Source organism: Capra hircus, chromosome 4 (assembly GCF_001704415.2).
Source record: "Capra hircus breed San Clemente chromosome 4, ASM170441v1, whole genome shotgun sequence".
Classification (NCBI taxonomy): domain Eukaryota; kingdom Metazoa; phylum Chordata; class Mammalia; order Artiodactyla; family Bovidae; genus Capra; species Capra hircus.
In genome coordinates this window covers 2,501,645-2,518,785 of record NC_030811.1, presented here as the reverse complement: position 1 = coordinate 2,518,785, position 17,141 = coordinate 2,501,645, and the positions used below count along the sequence as shown (strand labels likewise).

Here is a 17,141-nt window from a genome sequence, read left to right as displayed (position 1 = left end):
ATAGTTGACCCTTGAGCAATGCAGGGGTCAGTTGCACCCCTCTAACTGTTCTATCAGCGAGCTTTCATGCCTAAGAATGTTCAATAAATTAATTTTCTTTAGGTAGGTGTGTAGTTTAAAATATTTTAATTATTAAAAATGGCTAAAGCATTTATGGGCTTCCCTGTTGGTTCAGTGGTAAAGAATCTGCCTGCCAATGCAGGAGATGTGGGTTTGATTTCTGGGTTGGTAAGATCCCCTGGAGAAGGAAATGGCAACTCACTCCATTATTATTGCCGGGAAATCACATGGACAGGGGAGCCTGGTGGGTTATAGTCCATGGACCTGGCTTAGTGACTAAACAACAAACAAACAACATTTGTAATTGTTCTATATATGAAAGTTTAGTAGTTTAAAATATCCTTTTGGGAATCCTTAAAAGAAACAAATTGTTTCAATATTTGAATGTGTCTGTTTAAATTGAGTAAGACTGACTCGTGGCCTCTCTCTCACAGATGATGACTTTGACCAGTTTGATAAGCCGGGTGCGGAGCGGTCCTGGAGGAGGAGAGCTGCGGACGAGGACTGGGACAGGTGCGGCCCCCCGGGCACAGGCAGGGCCCTTGCTGACTCACCTCCTTCTGCCTCTGGGCCAAGCAGGGCTCTTTCCTGAGAACACTGTTAGCTGCCGATGCTCTTTCCTCATTAGGTCTGTCCTGACTGGGCTAAAGAAGGGCAGGGGTGGGCATTTCAGGCAGAAGGCGTTGTGCGGAGCTCCCCCCCGGCTGGCGCTGCCTCCAGCTGCCAGTGGAGCTGTCTGTGTTTATACAGTGATGGTGTTGAGTTGGTGGGCACTTGGAGCTATTTGGAGTAATTCTGTGCCCGCAACAACAGCAGCAGAGCTCCTCCACGTGCTGCGTTGCTGCGAGGACCGCTCTCCAGTTGCCGTGTGTGGTTTCCTGTCGTGGCGGCTTCTGCTGCCGAGCACGGGCTTTCGGTGTGTGGACTTCAGTAACTGTGTCGCCCGGGCTTGTGGTTGCTGCGCCTGGGCCCAGGGCACAGGCTCAGTAGTTGTGGTTGGGCTTGGCCGTTCTGCCGCTTTTGGGATCTTCCTGGACCAGGGATTGAGCCTGTTCCCCTCTGTTAGGTGGGTTCTTTACCACTGAGCCACCAGGGAAGCTGGGCATCTTGTAATTTAGTTTTATATATTTCTGATGACTAGTAAAGATGGAAAAGTGTATTTGGAAATCATTTTCAAACTCACAGGAAGATGTAAAAGTAACACAAATTCTTGCAAGGCCTCCTCGATCAGACTTAGAGTTGCTTTGTGTCACACACACACACTCACCCACCCACACCCCCCCCTCCCCACTTTTTTCTTTTCCTGCACCATTTGACAGGAATTGGCAGGTATCATGCCACTTCTAAATCTGCAGTGGTTACCCAGGTTTTGTCAGTTGTCCAAATAATGTCCCTTTTAGCAAAAATGAGTTTCTTTTTCTTCTCCTTGTTTCTTCATCTGGAAGAATTCTGTCTTTAAAGGCTTCTGTAAAAGCTCTGTAAAGCCTTTGTGTTTAGTGACTTCTGACTTCTTTGAGGAGGGCGCACCATTTCGCTGTGGGCTGGCCCTCAGTGTGGGTTTGCTGGTGTCTCCTCAGGACCAGACTCAGGATGTGCTTTTGGTCAGGAGCACTTTTTGGTGACACTGTGGCCTTCCTGAGGGCACCTCTTCAGGAGGTGCATGAAGTCATCTAGCTGCTCTCTGCCTTACGTCGGTAAGAAATTCTTCCCTACTCTGTATTCTCTATGGTCCCAGGGAAGTTTTGAAGTGTGTGTATGTTTTTAATAGTTCCATATATAATCTACCTGAGATTGACTTTTTTTAAGCTTAGAATTGGAGTGTATATGAAATAGGGCAGTGCAGGGTAGGCAGTGCGCCGCCCTCCCGCTCCAGCGGTGTCAGCATGCAGCGCAGCCCATCGTGGGCCTCTGCAGTCCTTCTCAGACCTCAGGCGTAATTCCACCCGGAAACATGCCAGAGTGTGGCTCTCTGAAAGTAGTCAATTTACAAGTGTAGCCATGACAGGTCATGTCTTCAGTCGCTCAATCTGAGTGTCTTATTAACGTTCACACTTCGCTGTCTGTCTCACGTATATATAGTTTCCTGGTGGCTCAGACAGTAAAGAAACTGCCTGCCATGCAGGAGACCCGGGTTCAGTCTCTGGGTCAGGAAGATCCCCTGGAGGAGGGCATGGCAGCCCACTTCAATATTCTTGCCTGGAGAATCCCATTGACAGAGGAGCCTGGTGGGTTATAGGCCATAAGGTTGAAAAGAGTCAGACACGACTGAGTGACGAACACTTTTACGCTTTCATGTATATTACAAATATATACACATGTGCAGTGTGGATATGGTTCTGTGTTCTCTCTCACGGTTTGGTTTGGAGTGCAAAAGATCCATATCCCGTGAGTGCGGGGCTCTGCAGTGCTGCCGTTGGCCGCTTGTTTCTGCAGCAGGAGCTTCACAGAGTCTTGTTGACTGCTTGTTGCCCTGCTGTCAGCCGTTACGCGGTCCAAGTGATGATGCTCTCGTCCTGTCACTCCTCCTGTTCCTGTTAGTTGTGACAGCTCTAACTATACTTGGTTCTTTTGAGGTATAGAGTAAGTGCTTGATTCTTTGCTTTTATTTACCAGTTTTCAAAATGATGGGTCAGTTCCTGAGCATCTTCCAGAGGTGTTTTGTTTTTGAACCATTTTGAATTCCTAGATCTAAGTACTGCATGTGCGGTTTTATAGCCCATTATGACTGTTATCTTACTAATGCTGGAATTGCCCCGACGTTTGTTCAGTGGGGATTCATTTTGGCTGTCGTGACGTCAGTTGGCTCTCTGCTGCGATGGAACTGGGTTTTGTTTGCAGTGAGACGGGGCTCCCTTGCCCTTCCCAGTGTGGCGAGCTCTTGCTCCAGTGTTGTTGATGAGCAGTCTCCTTTCCTTTACTCGTCTTGAGTGCGTGTTTGCATATGGAGGCTCAGTACCATGTGTATTTCTTTATTTGATTTTGCTAAAGCATAAAATAACCTCTTCCATGTACTGGGTGATAGAGGGTGAATTTTGAAAGTTAGGGAGAAGAAAGAGTCAGGATATATAGCAGGCTGTATATTCACATAGGAAAAGCGTGTTCAAAAGGTTTCCACTGAAGGTCATTTGATGACTGTTTTTTTTAACGGGGTGGTGTTAAATAAGCAGGGAGAGTCGATGAGGTGTCCAGAATATAGCAGCCGGTCTCACCGGGGAGCAGTGGTGTCCCCGGATCCAGCTGGAGCCGCTGGCCAGCGTGGCTGGTGCTGGAGCAGTGCAGGTGGGAGGGAGCGGCCGTCTCCTCCGCCTTGGGACACTCTGTTGGGACCTCCATGGGCCAGGCCTGTCGGAAGAAGGGCCAGAGCTGGGAGCCCCTCCAGGGCTGGGAGCTGGCAGGGAGGGAACAGCTGCGGCGGCCTGGAGTGGGGAGGAGCGTGGAGACTGCTCCAGTGCAGTGTTGTCACTCACATCTCTGATTTTGAAAGGCTGCAGCCAGGTGAAAAAATGTGAAAGTGTTAGTCACTCAGTCATGCCTGGCTCTTTGCCACCCCATGGACTGTAGCCACCAGGCTTCTCTGTGCCTGGGATTCTCCAGGCAAGAGTGCTGACCCAGGGATCAAGCCCTGGTCTCCTGTACTGCAGGCCGATTTTTACCATCTGAGCCACGACTGCCTGCAGAATACCTGTTTCCTGAAAAGTTTCCCGTGTAATTCTGTTGGTTAATAAACATGTACCTGCTCCCAAAGGTCTGATTGTCTTCTTCAACTAGTGGTCGCTGGCAAAGCCTCTCAGGTGCTGTGCAGTGGGACGCAGAAAGCCGCCTCATCCGTTCGGTACTCCTGTCACTTTCTAAGTACCGCTGTTGTCTGTGAGCATTACTGCTCACCCTCTTGGAAAGAGGCGGTTTGGGCCACTCACTCCCATTAACTCGTTGCTTTTGGTGACCCATTGGTGTCATTTTGGTAGTGTTTCATATTTTACAAATTTCTTCCCTTCTGTGCGCCTCTTTATAAGGATCCTGCTTTATGATAACAGTGGAGAAGGACATTTAATTTTTGTGTGGTGTGTGCGTAGTAGGTAGGATTTGGACTCTAGCGCTAGACTGTCTCAACTCATCTTGTTTCTGACTTGGTAGCAGGGTGATCTTGGGCCAGTTATTTAACATCTTGAATCCTTGTTTTCACGTGTAAAAAGTGGAGAATGACGTATCTGCTTGATGGGGTTGTGTTCTGGTTACAGAGATGTATGTGTGGGGGGTCGGGCTGCTCACCACTCAGAAGTCAGTAAACAAGCCAGGCTGGTGGAAAGGCAAGTTTGCTTTACTTCAGGTGCCGGCAGCTGGGGTGGGGAGGGTGGCGGACATCTGTGCAAAGGCCGACTCCTCCCCCCGCCCAAGAAGCAGCGAAGGAAAGCATTTATAGACAGGGTGGTGAGGGGGGTTGCACGCAGAAACAGCACAGTCCTCTCTAACAGTCATCTTCAGCTGGTCATCAGTGGTCTGAGTAGCATCATCTTGGTTTTTTTAGGTACACTTAATTTTCAGTTCTGGGTGTCAGTTCAGTTGCTCAGTTGTGTCCGACTCTTTGCAACACCGTGGACCGCAGCACGCCAGGCCTCCCTGTCCATCACCAACTCCTGGAGTCCACCCAAACCCCATGTCCATTGAGTTGGTGATGCCATCCAGCCATCTTATCCTCTGTCGTCCCCTTCTCCTCCTGCCCTCAATCTTTCGTTCCCATTTCTTTGCAATCAATTCTCAGAATTATGGCAGCTCAAGTCCTGGGTACAGTCTGGTCATTGTGTAGTTAACTTCTCCACCTGGGCTTTTAGTATCTATAAGACAGCTTACAAGATATGGCTCAGAATATTACCTATAACCCTTGAGAAAGATTCCCCGGTGGCTCAGACTGTAAAGAGTCTGCCTGCAATGCAGGAGACCTGGGTTCAATCCCTGGATTGGGAAGATTCCCCTGAAGAAGGAATTGGCAACCCCCTCCAGTATGCTTGCCTGCAAAATCCCGTGGATGGAGGAGCCTGGCAGGCTATAGTCCATGGGGTCACAAAGAGACAGGACTGAGTGATTTCACTTCACGTGAGGAAGAGCTAAAGGTCCCGACTGTGCTTAGTGACTGCATTGTTATCGTTCAGTCTCCTCTGACTGCTTTCCTTTGTTTCAGCATTTCTCACTTCTCTGATTAAACTTACTCTTTGACTAAAGTTTTGCACAGGCAAAAGGCGGGCAGAGGGCATGGTAGGGGACGAGGGCCATGCGGTCCTGCTTGGTTTCAGTGTGTCAGCAAAAGAGCGAGTATGTGTCCAACACCTAGAGTGATTCTTGCCGTGTAGTATATGGAATGGACGTTAGTGACTGCTTGAGCGGCAGTTGATGCGTATTGTTATTTGTGCGGTTAATTTCTCCTCTTGCTTTCTTATTTAACGCTCTTTCTTACTACCTTTGTTAGTCAGGGAAACAGCTCTTCATCTCTGTACACTCTGTTCATTTGTAGCTGATATAATTTTCGTTTATCTTTTAAAAAATGCTCTTGTTTAGGAAAAATAGTCATCAAAGTCACTGATTGCCTATTTCCATATATTTGTCAGCAAAAGACACCAACACTTTCTAGATTTTTGCTTATGTGATTACCAGCACCTGTTCATACTATGGTTTTAAAGAGTTCTTCCCAGTTAGTGTCCCCTGGGCAAATGATATTACCTTCTGTTTTCAGTTATTTGAGTGATGCTCCAGAGGGGTGCTTATCCTCAAAGAGGTGCTTCTATTTTTGGGGTCATCTAGAGTCAAATTCTCAAAAGCAGTTTTTGTAAATATTGTGACTAGCAAGCGTTTATTTCCTCACCATTGGGGAGTGAATGTAACAATGAAGATACAGAAATTGTATCTGAAAGATGATTAGATGGTTTGAGGATTGAAAATGTTGAAAGAAGTCATACATTGTTCTCTGATAACTGTTGTATTTATGCAGGTCCATGAAAGATTTTTTCCATGGGCAAAGTTCTTGTCCCGGATTTGTCTCTGCTGTGTGACCTTGGGCAAATCACTTAATCTGTTGTCCCTATTTTCTTTATTTATAAAATGATGGTATAGGATTTATGTAAGGTAACTTAATAAAAGAGATACTCAGTGCATGAATGAAATAGTTTGTTGTTTCTAGTTCTAAGAGAGAGTATATTGAACTTCTGTTGTAACTTCATATGTGCATTCCAGGATATTCTGCCATTCTGCAGAGGAGCGCACTAGAAGTAAGCATGCGTTTTGGGTAACGTAGTGCTCAAAACCTAGAGAACCTGTAGAAAGTTGTAACCAGAACCCTTAGGAACAAAGTCACAATTGCAATAACATTGGTGCAGTTGAGTCTCCATTGGCATTTGTACCTAGAATCATAGTCTAATTGTGCTTTCTCTTTCTAGATGTTAGTGCTTAGACATTTGCTTTAAAGGGACATAACTTAATAAGAATAAATACAAAAGTAAGAAAAAAAGGACGTAAATTAGTGGTCGCTCTCTTCTGTCAGTTTAAAAATTAAAAAAAAGGAAACAGTGGGAAATGTCTCCAGGTTTCTCATCTGCTAAGGGTTTCTATTTTAATTATGAGAAAACCTGCTTTTGATCACTTCAAAACATGAGCATGCTGACCATAAATTGCAAACAGCTGACGTGACTTCGATGTTATAGAAAAATAATTCCTTTAGTTATTATGATACACTTGAATGTTCTCATAAGCATTGATTTTTCATTTTTAAAGTTTTTGCAGTTGATGAGTGTTAAATGGTCTCCCAGTAGTTTTGGTTTTAATTTTCCTAGTTAATGATACTGGGGCATCTGTCTGTTCCTGTTTCATCATAGGTTTTGAAAGGTAAGAGAAAACATAGATATTATGTATGGTTTCTTATTTTGCTCATTGATGGACAAGTCCAAAGAAATGAAGATCTCGTATTGAGGTGAGAAACTAAGATTAGAAGTCTAGTGAGAGCCACTAGTTACAGCAAAGACTCCCACACTTAAAGGATCAGATGTTCCCTGTGTATTTGAAAATGTGTTTTCATTATTAATAAAGATAAAGGAAAAGATAGCAAACTTAATGTGAAAGTACCCTAACCCTAAAGTCCTGGGTAAATTTCCCCAGTGGTCTGCAAACTTTCCAGTGTTTAGTAGGAATAAAACATTGTCCTGTCTTTTTTTTTCCCCCCACAGTGAACTTGATGATGACTTACTTGGAGAAGATTTGCTGTCTGGCAAAAAGGTAACAATACAGGACTTCTTGAAATTAAGTGTTATTTAATTGCACTTAAAGAATAACCAGTTAGGGTTACTGGAAAGTTGGGTGTAGATTAAAATTTTGTGAATTGATTACTTTTTATATACACAAAGAGTTGACTGTGTATCCGTAAATTCTCTGATAACTTGTAATTCAGGCAGTAAATCCTTTGAAGCAAATGCTTTAGTTTCTGGCATGTCAAGGCGTTTTAGCAGGTATTGAGTGTATGAAAGTTGTGACAGAACTACCACTTGCCTTGAAGGAACTTAACATCTGGTGGTTAATATTTTGAATGTTGAATCTGAAATTTACTTTTTGAGATTCAGAGTAAAGGGTAAAAGTATCCTCAAATACGAACTTCTTTGATCAAGTAAAAACTGGGAAGCTGTCATCTCCAGTGTGTATATTTAGGTATCATGGGTTTATACGTATAACGTATCTCTACCAGTATATTTTGAACATTATGAAACATACATTAAAAATAGAAATAGAGAGCCAAATATTGAAGTGAAATACTAATTTTTTTAATATTAACAATTTAAAGACACTTGTTATTCTCACTAAATATCAAGCTAGCCTTGTATGCTTCAGTTCAGTTCAGTCGCTCAGTCGTGTCCGACTCTCTGCGACCCCATGAATTGCAGCACGCCAGGCCTCCCTGTCCATCAGCAACTCCCGGAGTACACCCAGACTCACATCCATCGAGTCCGTGATGCCATCCAGCCATCTCACCCTCTGTCGTCCCCTTCTCCTGCCCCCAATCCCTCCCAGCATCAGAGTCTTCCCATGAGTCAACTCTTTGCATGATGTGGCCAAAGTACTGGAGTTTCAGCTTTAGCATCATTCCTTCCAAAGAAATCCCAGGGTTGATCTCCTTCAGAATGGACTGGTTGGATCTCCTTGCAGTCCAAGGGACTCTCAAGAGTCTTCTCCAACACCACAGTTCAAAAGCATCAATTCTTCGGCGCTCAGCCTTCTTCACAGTCCAACTCTCACATCCATGCATGACCACAGGAAAAACCATAGCCTTGACTAGACGGACCTTAGTTGGCAAAGTAATGTCTCTGCTTTTGAGTATACTATCTAGGTTGGTCATAGCTTTTCTTCCAAGGAGTAAGCGTCTTTTAATTTCATGGCTGCAGTCACCATTTGCAGTGATTTTGGAGCCCCCCAAAATAAAGTCTGACACTGTTTCTACTGTTTCCCCATCTATTTCCCATGAAGTGGTGGGACCAGATGCCATGATCTTAGTTTTCTGAATGTTGAGCTTTAAGCCAACTTTTTCGCTCTCCTCTTTCACTTTCATCAAGAGGCTTTTTAGCTCCTCTTCACTTTCTGCCAGAAGGGTGGTGTCATCTGCATATCTGAGGTTATTGCTATTTCTCCCGGTAATCTTGATTCCAGCTTGTGTTTCTTCCAGTCCAGCGTTTCTCATGATGTACTCTGCATGTAAGTTAAATAAGCAGGGTGACAATATACAGCCTTGAGGTACTCCTTTTCCTATTTGGAACCAGTCTGTTGTTCCATGTCCAGTTCTAACAGTTGCTTCCTGACCTGCATACAGATTTCTCAAGAGGCAGGTTAGGTGGTCTGGTATTCCCATCCCTTTCAGAATTTTCCACAGTTTATTGTGATCCACACAGTCAAAGGCTTTGGCATAGTCAATAAAGCAGAAATAGATGTTTTTCTGGAACTCTCTTGCTTTTTCCATGATCCAGCAGATGTTGGCAATTTGATCTCTGGTTCCTCTGCCTTTTCTAAAACCAGCTTGAACATCAGGGAGTTCACGGTTCACGTACTGCTGAAGTCTGGCTTGGAGAATTTTGAGCATTACTTTACTAGCATGTGAGATGAGTACAATTGTGTGGTAGTTTGAGCATTCTTTGGTGTTGCCTTTCTTTGGGATTGGAATGAAAACTGACCTTTTCCAGTCCTGTGGCCACTGCTGAGTTTTCCAAACTTGCTGGCATATTGAGTGCAGCACTTTCACAGCATCATCTTTCAGGATTTGAAATAGCTCAACTGGAATTCCATCACCTCCACTAGCTTTGTTCATAGTGATGCTTTCTAAGGCCCACTTGACTTCACATTCCAAGATGTCTGGCTCTAGATTAGTGATCACATCATCATGATTATCTGGGTCGTGAAGATCTTTTTTGTACAGGTCTTCCATGTATTCTTGCCACCTCTTCTTAACATCTTCTGCTTCTGTTAGGTCCATACCATTTCTGTCCTTTATCGAGCCCATCTTTGCATGAAATGTTCCCTTGGTATCTCTAATTTTCTTGAAGAGATCTCTAGTCTTTCCCATTCTGTTGTTGTCCTCTTATTTCTTTGCATTGATCGCTAAAGAAGGCTTTCTTATCTCTTCTTGCTATTCTTTGGAGCTCTGCATTCAGATGCTTATATCTTTCCTTTTCTCCTTTGCTTTTCGCCTCTCTCCTTTTCACAGCTATTTGTAAGGCCTCCCCAGACAGCCATTTTGCTCTTTTGCATTTCTTTTCCATGGGGATGGTCTTGATCCCTGTCTCCTGTACAATGTCACGAACCTCATTCCATAGTTCATCAGGCACTCTATCACACTAGATCTATCAGATCTAGACCCTTAAATCTGTTTCTCACTTCCACTGTATAATCATAAGGGATTTGATTTAGGTCATACCTGAATGGTGTAGCGGTTTTCCCTACTTTCTTCAATTTAAGTCTAGATTTGGCAATAAGGAGTTCATGATCTGAGCCACAGTCAGCTCCCGGTCCTGTTTTTGTTGACTGTATAGAGCTTCTCCATCTTTGGCTGCAAAGAATATAATCAGTCTGATTTTGGTGTTGACCGTCTGGTGATGTCCATGTGTAGCATCTTCTCTTGTGTTGTTGGAAGAGGGTGTTTGTATGCTTAGTTTTTTTAAAGTCTTCAGACTGTGATGGCTCCTTACCGTCAGCGGTTACACTCAAGCTCATTGTTCTCTTAGGCGACTGGGTCAGATCAGTTGTCTGATTGTCAGATCTGATGAGATTTTCCTTTTTGTCTCATTCATAATTCGGTTGATGAAGGTCCAGTCCTGGCAGGAGTGCCAGCCCCGCCCCTTTCCTGTCTCTCACTCCACTGCGCCTGCATCTTCTCTGACACACGAGCTGCTGTAGCTGCTCTCCTTTCCTGGCCTGCCCCCAAGGCCTGCATGCGTCCTGGCTTTGGCTTCCCCCAGCCTTTCCTTTGTCATCCCCTGTAACTCTGAAGAAGAATTCCTTCTGTTACCTGTAAACCTGCATGGTCAGAATGACTGCAAGGGAAGAACCTGTGAGCATGCCCCTCAGCCTGCCCGTTTGTGAGCTCGGGCTGGCCTCGGATGCCCGTGCGTGGTGTGATTGGGCGGGGGCAGACCCGGGGCCAGTCCTCCCATGGGGTGGTCACAGAGGGAGAGGGGACTGTTGTCTGCCTCTGGCTTAGTTTGCACTGCCTTAACGTGTACTCCCTGTATTTGGGAGTTCACATCCCTTAAGGTAAACACATGTTTTCCTTTGTAAGTATTTAAAATGCGTTTGTGAGGGATACCAGTTAGATGCGAAAATGTCTAAATATAGTAAAATAATTTTACATGTGGTTGGAGTGCTACTCTTGGGCAAGCCTGATGTAGTTTGCCCTGTGTTTCTGTCAGGGAGCCCACCTGGCCCTAATGATTTCGCAAGTGTTCACGGCCAGTTTCTCACTCTTCTTGCCCCACTTTCCTGCCGGCCACCCTGAGCAGAATCCTCCCTAGCTGTTCCCCTCCTGCCTGAGGAGACGCCACTCCAGGTCATCGGGACAGAGTAGTTAGGAACCAGTTGTGGCCTCAGGGCTTAGTGTGGCCCTCCATTCCAGCTTTTCAAGTAATGTCAGTGTTTCGGTCATTTTGATCATTATTTTGTGCCTCCTGTGTCTATTACTCATTAAGTTCAGAACCAACATAGAAAGTTGAATCCTCAGAACTCAAAAAAGTGAGATTTGATCACCATCAGAGCCTACTGCAACATACACTCCTCTTTGTTTGGTGTGTGAGTTAATTGATTTCGACCAATATTTAGAAGTTTTACTAAAAACCTGAAGGGAACAGCCTGTTATTGAATGAAATTTTGCTTTATTGAATTGTTATTTTTTAAAGATTTCTTGTGCTTTTATTTAGTGGTCCTGGGCAGCTAAATTTGAGTTCTCCCATAGCAGGCCCGGGCTTCCCAGGTGGCGCTAGTGGCAAAGAACCCACCTGCCAGTGTAGGAGACGTAAGAGACTGGAGTTCGGTTCTTGGGTTGGGAAGACCACTGGAGGAGGACGTGGCGACCCACTCCCGTATTCTTACCTGGAGAGTCCCATGGACAGAGGAGCCTGACAGGCTACAGTCTGGGGGGTTGCAAAGAGTCAGACATGACTGAAGTGACTCGGCATGCACACGTGCAGAGCAGGCCGGGCTCATCCCGTTAATGGATGACAGGTTCTGTGGGAGACTAATAAAAACTACAAATAAGATGGATATTTTTTGGCTTATATCAAAATTACCTTAAGGAAGAGTAAATAGAGGTATGGTTGAGAAGCCTAAGTTTATAATCTATAAAATGGCAGGAAAAGATTGCTGGTTTATTTCTTTCATCCTTAGGTAGAAAATCAAGTCTTTTTTTCCCCCCTTGCGTGCATGTTGTGGAGGAGTAGTAATTTATATATACCACAGAAATAATTTTAATAAGGTAGGAAAGTGTGAAGTTCCCCATCTTAAATCTAAGATACTGGTATGTATTTAGCTTAACAAAATGTGTAACTTTAGAAATTTTACCAGTTGGCACACTCAGTCGACTGCCTCTGCTTACTCATAATATGAGTAGACAAACCTGTCAGGAACAGGAGAGAGAATCCAAGTTGTACTTATTTTCATGTATCCGTCTACAGGACTAACCAGAGTTTTATTTTAGTCTCTTATCATTTCAGTTGGGCAATCTAGTTATTTAAAATCTGCTTTTTTCTAAAATTCCACTATTTTTTTCTTTTGTTTACATTAAATTTAATCAAGTCTTAAGGATACCATTTTTTTGGTATAAGAAAAAATTGTTTATATCATACTACCAAAGGACTTGTCCTTTTTTTCTCCTTTGTTAGAGTTATAATACGATCCTTATGCCTGTTCCTTCCATATTTACGTGACTGAGCATCTAAAAATTAGTCTGGGTAGTTAGCTAGTATGCCATATGTAGAACCTTGACTGTCACTGGTTATGTCAAACTGAGAAAACTTTGTGAATGGTAAATGTTTTAATAACAAGGTCAGAAATAATCCAGTCAACGTAATTTTGCACTTTTATAACAAGTTTTCTTATGGAAGTGACATGCATTAATTAGATTTCTTGCTTTAATCAGAATCAATCGGATTTGTCAGATGAAGAGCTAAATGATGATCTCCTACAGAGTGATAATGAAGACGAAGAAAATTTCTGGTACTGAATATTATCTCATTAAAAATGTTCTTTGTTTAAATTTCTAGTAACTGCTTTATAATTATAGTGGGATATAAATGATAATGTACTGTATCTTTACCATATGATTATATTCTAATATACCTATATTAATAAACTATATCACTGTATTAATATAAGTGATGTGGAAGCCGTATGTCTTTTACTACAAATAGATCAACTGTTTAACATCATGGCTGGTCCTACATTTAATAACCTGTTAACTGTGTTGAGTGCAGGCTACAGAAGTTCCAGATAGATTTGTACTGCTCTCTTAGAGAATTCCTGTATTTGGATGGGGCAGTGGCCTCTGACTCAGTAATGTTGGTTGCAGTTTGATGTTGCTGCTTTTGTTTTCATTGTAGACATTTTTTAATTATGCATATCAATTGGCTAAATTGTCATTTTGGAAATTCCTTTGGACTGTGCTTTTTCATGGCTGACTATCTGGATATAACTGATGTAGTCAGTTTGGGCTGCCATAACACGATATCATAAACCGGTGGCTTGTGAGCAGCAGACACTTCCTTCTCACAGTTCCAGGGTCAAGGTGCCAGCCTAGTTGGGTGTCAGTGAGGCCCCCGGCCCTCTCACTGTGTTCTCACGTGGCTGGTGGGTGTGCGGGAGCCCTCTGGGGTCCCTTTTATAGGGCACTGATCCCATTCATGAGCTTCCACCCTTGTGGACTCGGCATCTTCCAAAGGCCGCACCTCCAGACACCATCACACTGGGTGTTAGAACTCAACACGTGAATTTTGTGGGGGATACAAATATTCAGTGCATGGCAGTAGAGAATATCTTTCACTTGACTAAGAGCTTATAGTAGTAAGCTCTGTTATAAAAAGAGGAAGAGGTATTTACTATACTCTTGTTAAGTGAAGTAATTTTTTAAAATTTTATGAAGAAACATTTTTTGTGAAAATAAAGACTTCTTGTGTATAAACGTAATTAACAAATCCATGCTCTTTATTATTGCGCTGTAGACGTGTAATGGATGGTTTTTAACATAAAGTAGTTTTTGTGGGTGACAGTAAGTTTTAAATTATTTATTCTACCAGTTATTTGTTTCCCAATTTTATTCTCTGGTATCATTATTAGATTTTGATCTTTTGAATTACGTTGCCCTTGAAGTTTACTTTTTAGGAGTTTTTAGCCATGTAGTATCTTTATGTGTATGTGGAATGTTGAGTTTTTTTGTTAGGATTGTATACTTAATGGGTCCAAACTTAGATTTAGTCCTAAAACCTTGCCCTTTAAATGTTGTTATTATGGATCTTAATTGTTTGACATTTGGCTGTTGTGATTTAACAGGTGGAATATGATTTTTTTTTTCAGTTTTAAAATTGCCTTTGTTTATTTCACTCAGAAATTAGCCAGTTTTTAAAAAATTTGAGGCTAGTATAAACTTGATTTAGTTAAACATTGAAATGTATTTACATGCTGACTTTTAATGTTTTGAATTTTTAAAATACGAGTTTATAGTGTGCATCATAGATTTAGAAAAGCTTTTAAAATTCCATCGGTGTGGGGAGGATATATGTAGACTTCGGGCTGATTCATGCTGTATGGCAGAAACCAACACAACATTGTAAAGCAGTTATCCTCCCAATTAAAAAAAGTTCAATATATGAATTTCTATTTATAGAGTAGTACTCCTAGTTTTGGAGAAGGAAATGGCAGCCCACTCCAGTATCCTTGCCTGGACAATCCCATGGACAGAGAAGCCTGGTAGGCTACAGTCCATGGGGTCGCAAAGAGTCGGACACGACTGAGCGACTTCACTTTGCTTCACTCCTGGTTTTACTTGGATGTCTTAGAAGATGGATACCACCCTCATTCTGAAAGATAGAATGAAAAGTGGTCTATTTTCAGTCCTGGACTTTGCCAGGTAGACCTGTTTCTCACAGTTGGTCTGATGGTCCTGCTGGGCCCCTGGAGTGATGACAGAGCGGGCGCTCAGTGCGGCAGGAGTCTGGTCCTGGCTGAGTGTGTAGCACATGCGTTTCACTTGTAGTCACTCTTGTAGTCAGTGTGCATTGATCAGTCACTGGATTAGCGTTTCACTGGTCTCTGATAGTAGTTAACTTACGTGATGATTGAGTTTTGAGCTCCACTCCAGTTGCCTGCCTTTCTGTGTGTTTTTGTCCTTTGTAGTACTCAGGATGTCACGATCAGTCTGACTGCCACATCAGACATGGTCACATCATTTGAGATGTCTGACACTAACGACCAGTCTGCAGAACAGGAATCCGAGTATGAGCAAGGAGAGGACGAACTCGTTTATCACAAATCGGATGGGTCTGAACTGTATGCTCATGAGTACCCAGAAGAAGGGCAGTATGAAGGCCACGACGCTGAGCTCCCAGAAGACCACATTGAGTACGTGGAGGAGCCCGAGGAGGAGCAGCTGTACAATGACGAGGTCCTAGACATCGAGATCAATGAGCCTTTAGATGAATTCACAGTGAGTCTTTCTCCTTTGTATGGCTGAAGATAACATGGCTGCCTGGGCATAGGTTTCTAGACTGATTTGAAATCTATTTCCCTCCCCTGGGAGGGAGGGAAATTAGACCTTATTATCACTGTCTGCCAGTTTCTTTATCTGAGCTATGACAAAGTTTGTGTTGACAGCTTGTTTGGCCGGAGCTAATGCTCCTTTGTCATTCTGGAAGGCTGCACAGAATTGTGACCTTGAGATTGCACCCTAAGGAAGAAAACAGCTTTGTGTGGTGGAGATACACTGTCAATTGTTGGAAGTACTTAATGCAGAGCTTTTATCCAGGCTTTAGACAAGATCTGATAAAGTCCTTCTAAGGTGAAAAGATTATTGACCTGCTAAAGACATCTTTAAGGTGCTAATATTCCCGAGTGATTGATGTCCTGCTCATTCATCCTTTTTTCTAACTGAGAACTGTCTAAACATGAATAAAGAGATTGGAGGTTAGTTTAGGAAATGTCACACACAATTTGTTATCTGTAATCAGGAAGCAGAGATGGTGCTGATTTTTATTTCAGAAAGGTGGTTTTAGTAGGTAGGTTTTTTTTTTAAGGTTGAACAGTCAAAAAGGTATTAGTGAAAGATCATCTGTCTTAATGATTCATTATCGGGAGAGATTTGTTTATGAAATAAGCACTTAGTGAAATTTCTGTTGGAAGGGCGAGATCTCCATAGATGATGCAGTGGAATCTTAAGGTTTTCAGCATATTGGGCTCCTGTGGTGCCATGTTGGGGGGTGCTGGGATGGGGTGGAGGTCAACAGATTTAGGGCAAGAATTCTGCCTTTATGTTTTCATTCAGAGTAAATGATTTTTCATTTGAGAAGAAAATTTGTGTGTGTGTGTAGTTTTGAAAGAGATTGTTTATATGGAGCCTTAGAATATTTAGTTCCAGACACAGTTGTGTTTCGTATCTCAATAGTTATTTTTAAGGTTTGATTCTTTTTGAATGGTTTCTGTTTAGTAGACATAAGCACGAAAAGATGTGTGTAGTTTTGGTAAACAGAATCGTATAAAAGGCATTGTGAGTCTTTGTTCTTTGGATAACTCTGTAATGGTTTGTTTTGGTAATGTGGACTGGTGATCTCTGGTTTACAGTGTGTTCGTATACCGTGTTAAAGTGAGACACTGTAGTTTAAAATGCTCCTTAAAAATTAGGCCAAAATCTTTTAAAATTGTGCCCAAGTATCTGCGGGTTAGTATTGTGTTATTTCTACTACTCATCCCTAAGATGAGGTGGTTAGTCAGTCATATCCCTTGTAAGTTCAGCATTTCAACAGATCTTTATCAGTGTGGAAGCAGTGGGGCCATGAGAATTGTTGAAACATGAAGCATGGCCCATGCCTTCTTAGAGCTTAGAATTTTGCGAAACAGTCACCCTCTGGGAAGTGCTTGGTAGTACCTACACATGGTCATGGAAGAGGCCCCCCTCTCTGGTTTTCTCGCAGAGTTTGTTGTAAAGAGGATTTCTAGCAAGTGAGGAATTTCTCTCGTTTTCCAAACTTGAGGTTACATTTAGGCTCCTTATTGTATAAAATCCAACTTAAACCATCTGACATCTTGTGCCTAAGATTCAGGTATTGGGAAAAAAATGTGCAAATTCAATACAGTCACAGTATTTTTCTACATTAAAATTAATTTTTTCAGAATTAAAAATATCTTGAAGTTTACTTAAGAATTCTGAAAGTATCAATATTTTTATAGAGAGTTATTAAGTTTAAAGGTGAGGTGAAGGTCAGTATCTTTCTGGAGCAGTGTCAGCCACCCTCAGGATATCCAGGTTTATCATCATGCTCTTTCTTCCCTGTTTAAGATTACCGGTTTCTTCTTTATAGTTATCATAG

The 17,141-nt window shown here is 42.7% G+C and overlaps 1 protein-coding gene across 6 annotated transcripts in view; it reads left to right on the top strand.

Moving 5' to 3' along the window:
• Nucleotides 1-17,141, top strand: part of RBM33 (RNA binding motif protein 33) — a 109,095-nt gene that overhangs the window by 11,669 nt on the left and 80,285 nt on the right. For all 6 annotated transcript variants that reach the window (XM_018046652.1, XM_018046653.1, XM_018046647.1 and 3 more), the window contains exons 2-5: nucleotides 495-573; nucleotides 7,269-7,317; nucleotides 12,707-12,783; nucleotides 14,956-15,265. In XM_018046652.1, coding sequence (XP_017902141.1) covers nucleotides 495-573; nucleotides 7,269-7,317; nucleotides 12,707-12,783; nucleotides 14,956-15,265 — 515 coding nt within the window. The remainder of the gene's footprint in view (nucleotides 1-494; nucleotides 574-7,268; nucleotides 7,318-12,706; nucleotides 12,784-14,955; nucleotides 15,266-17,141) is intronic.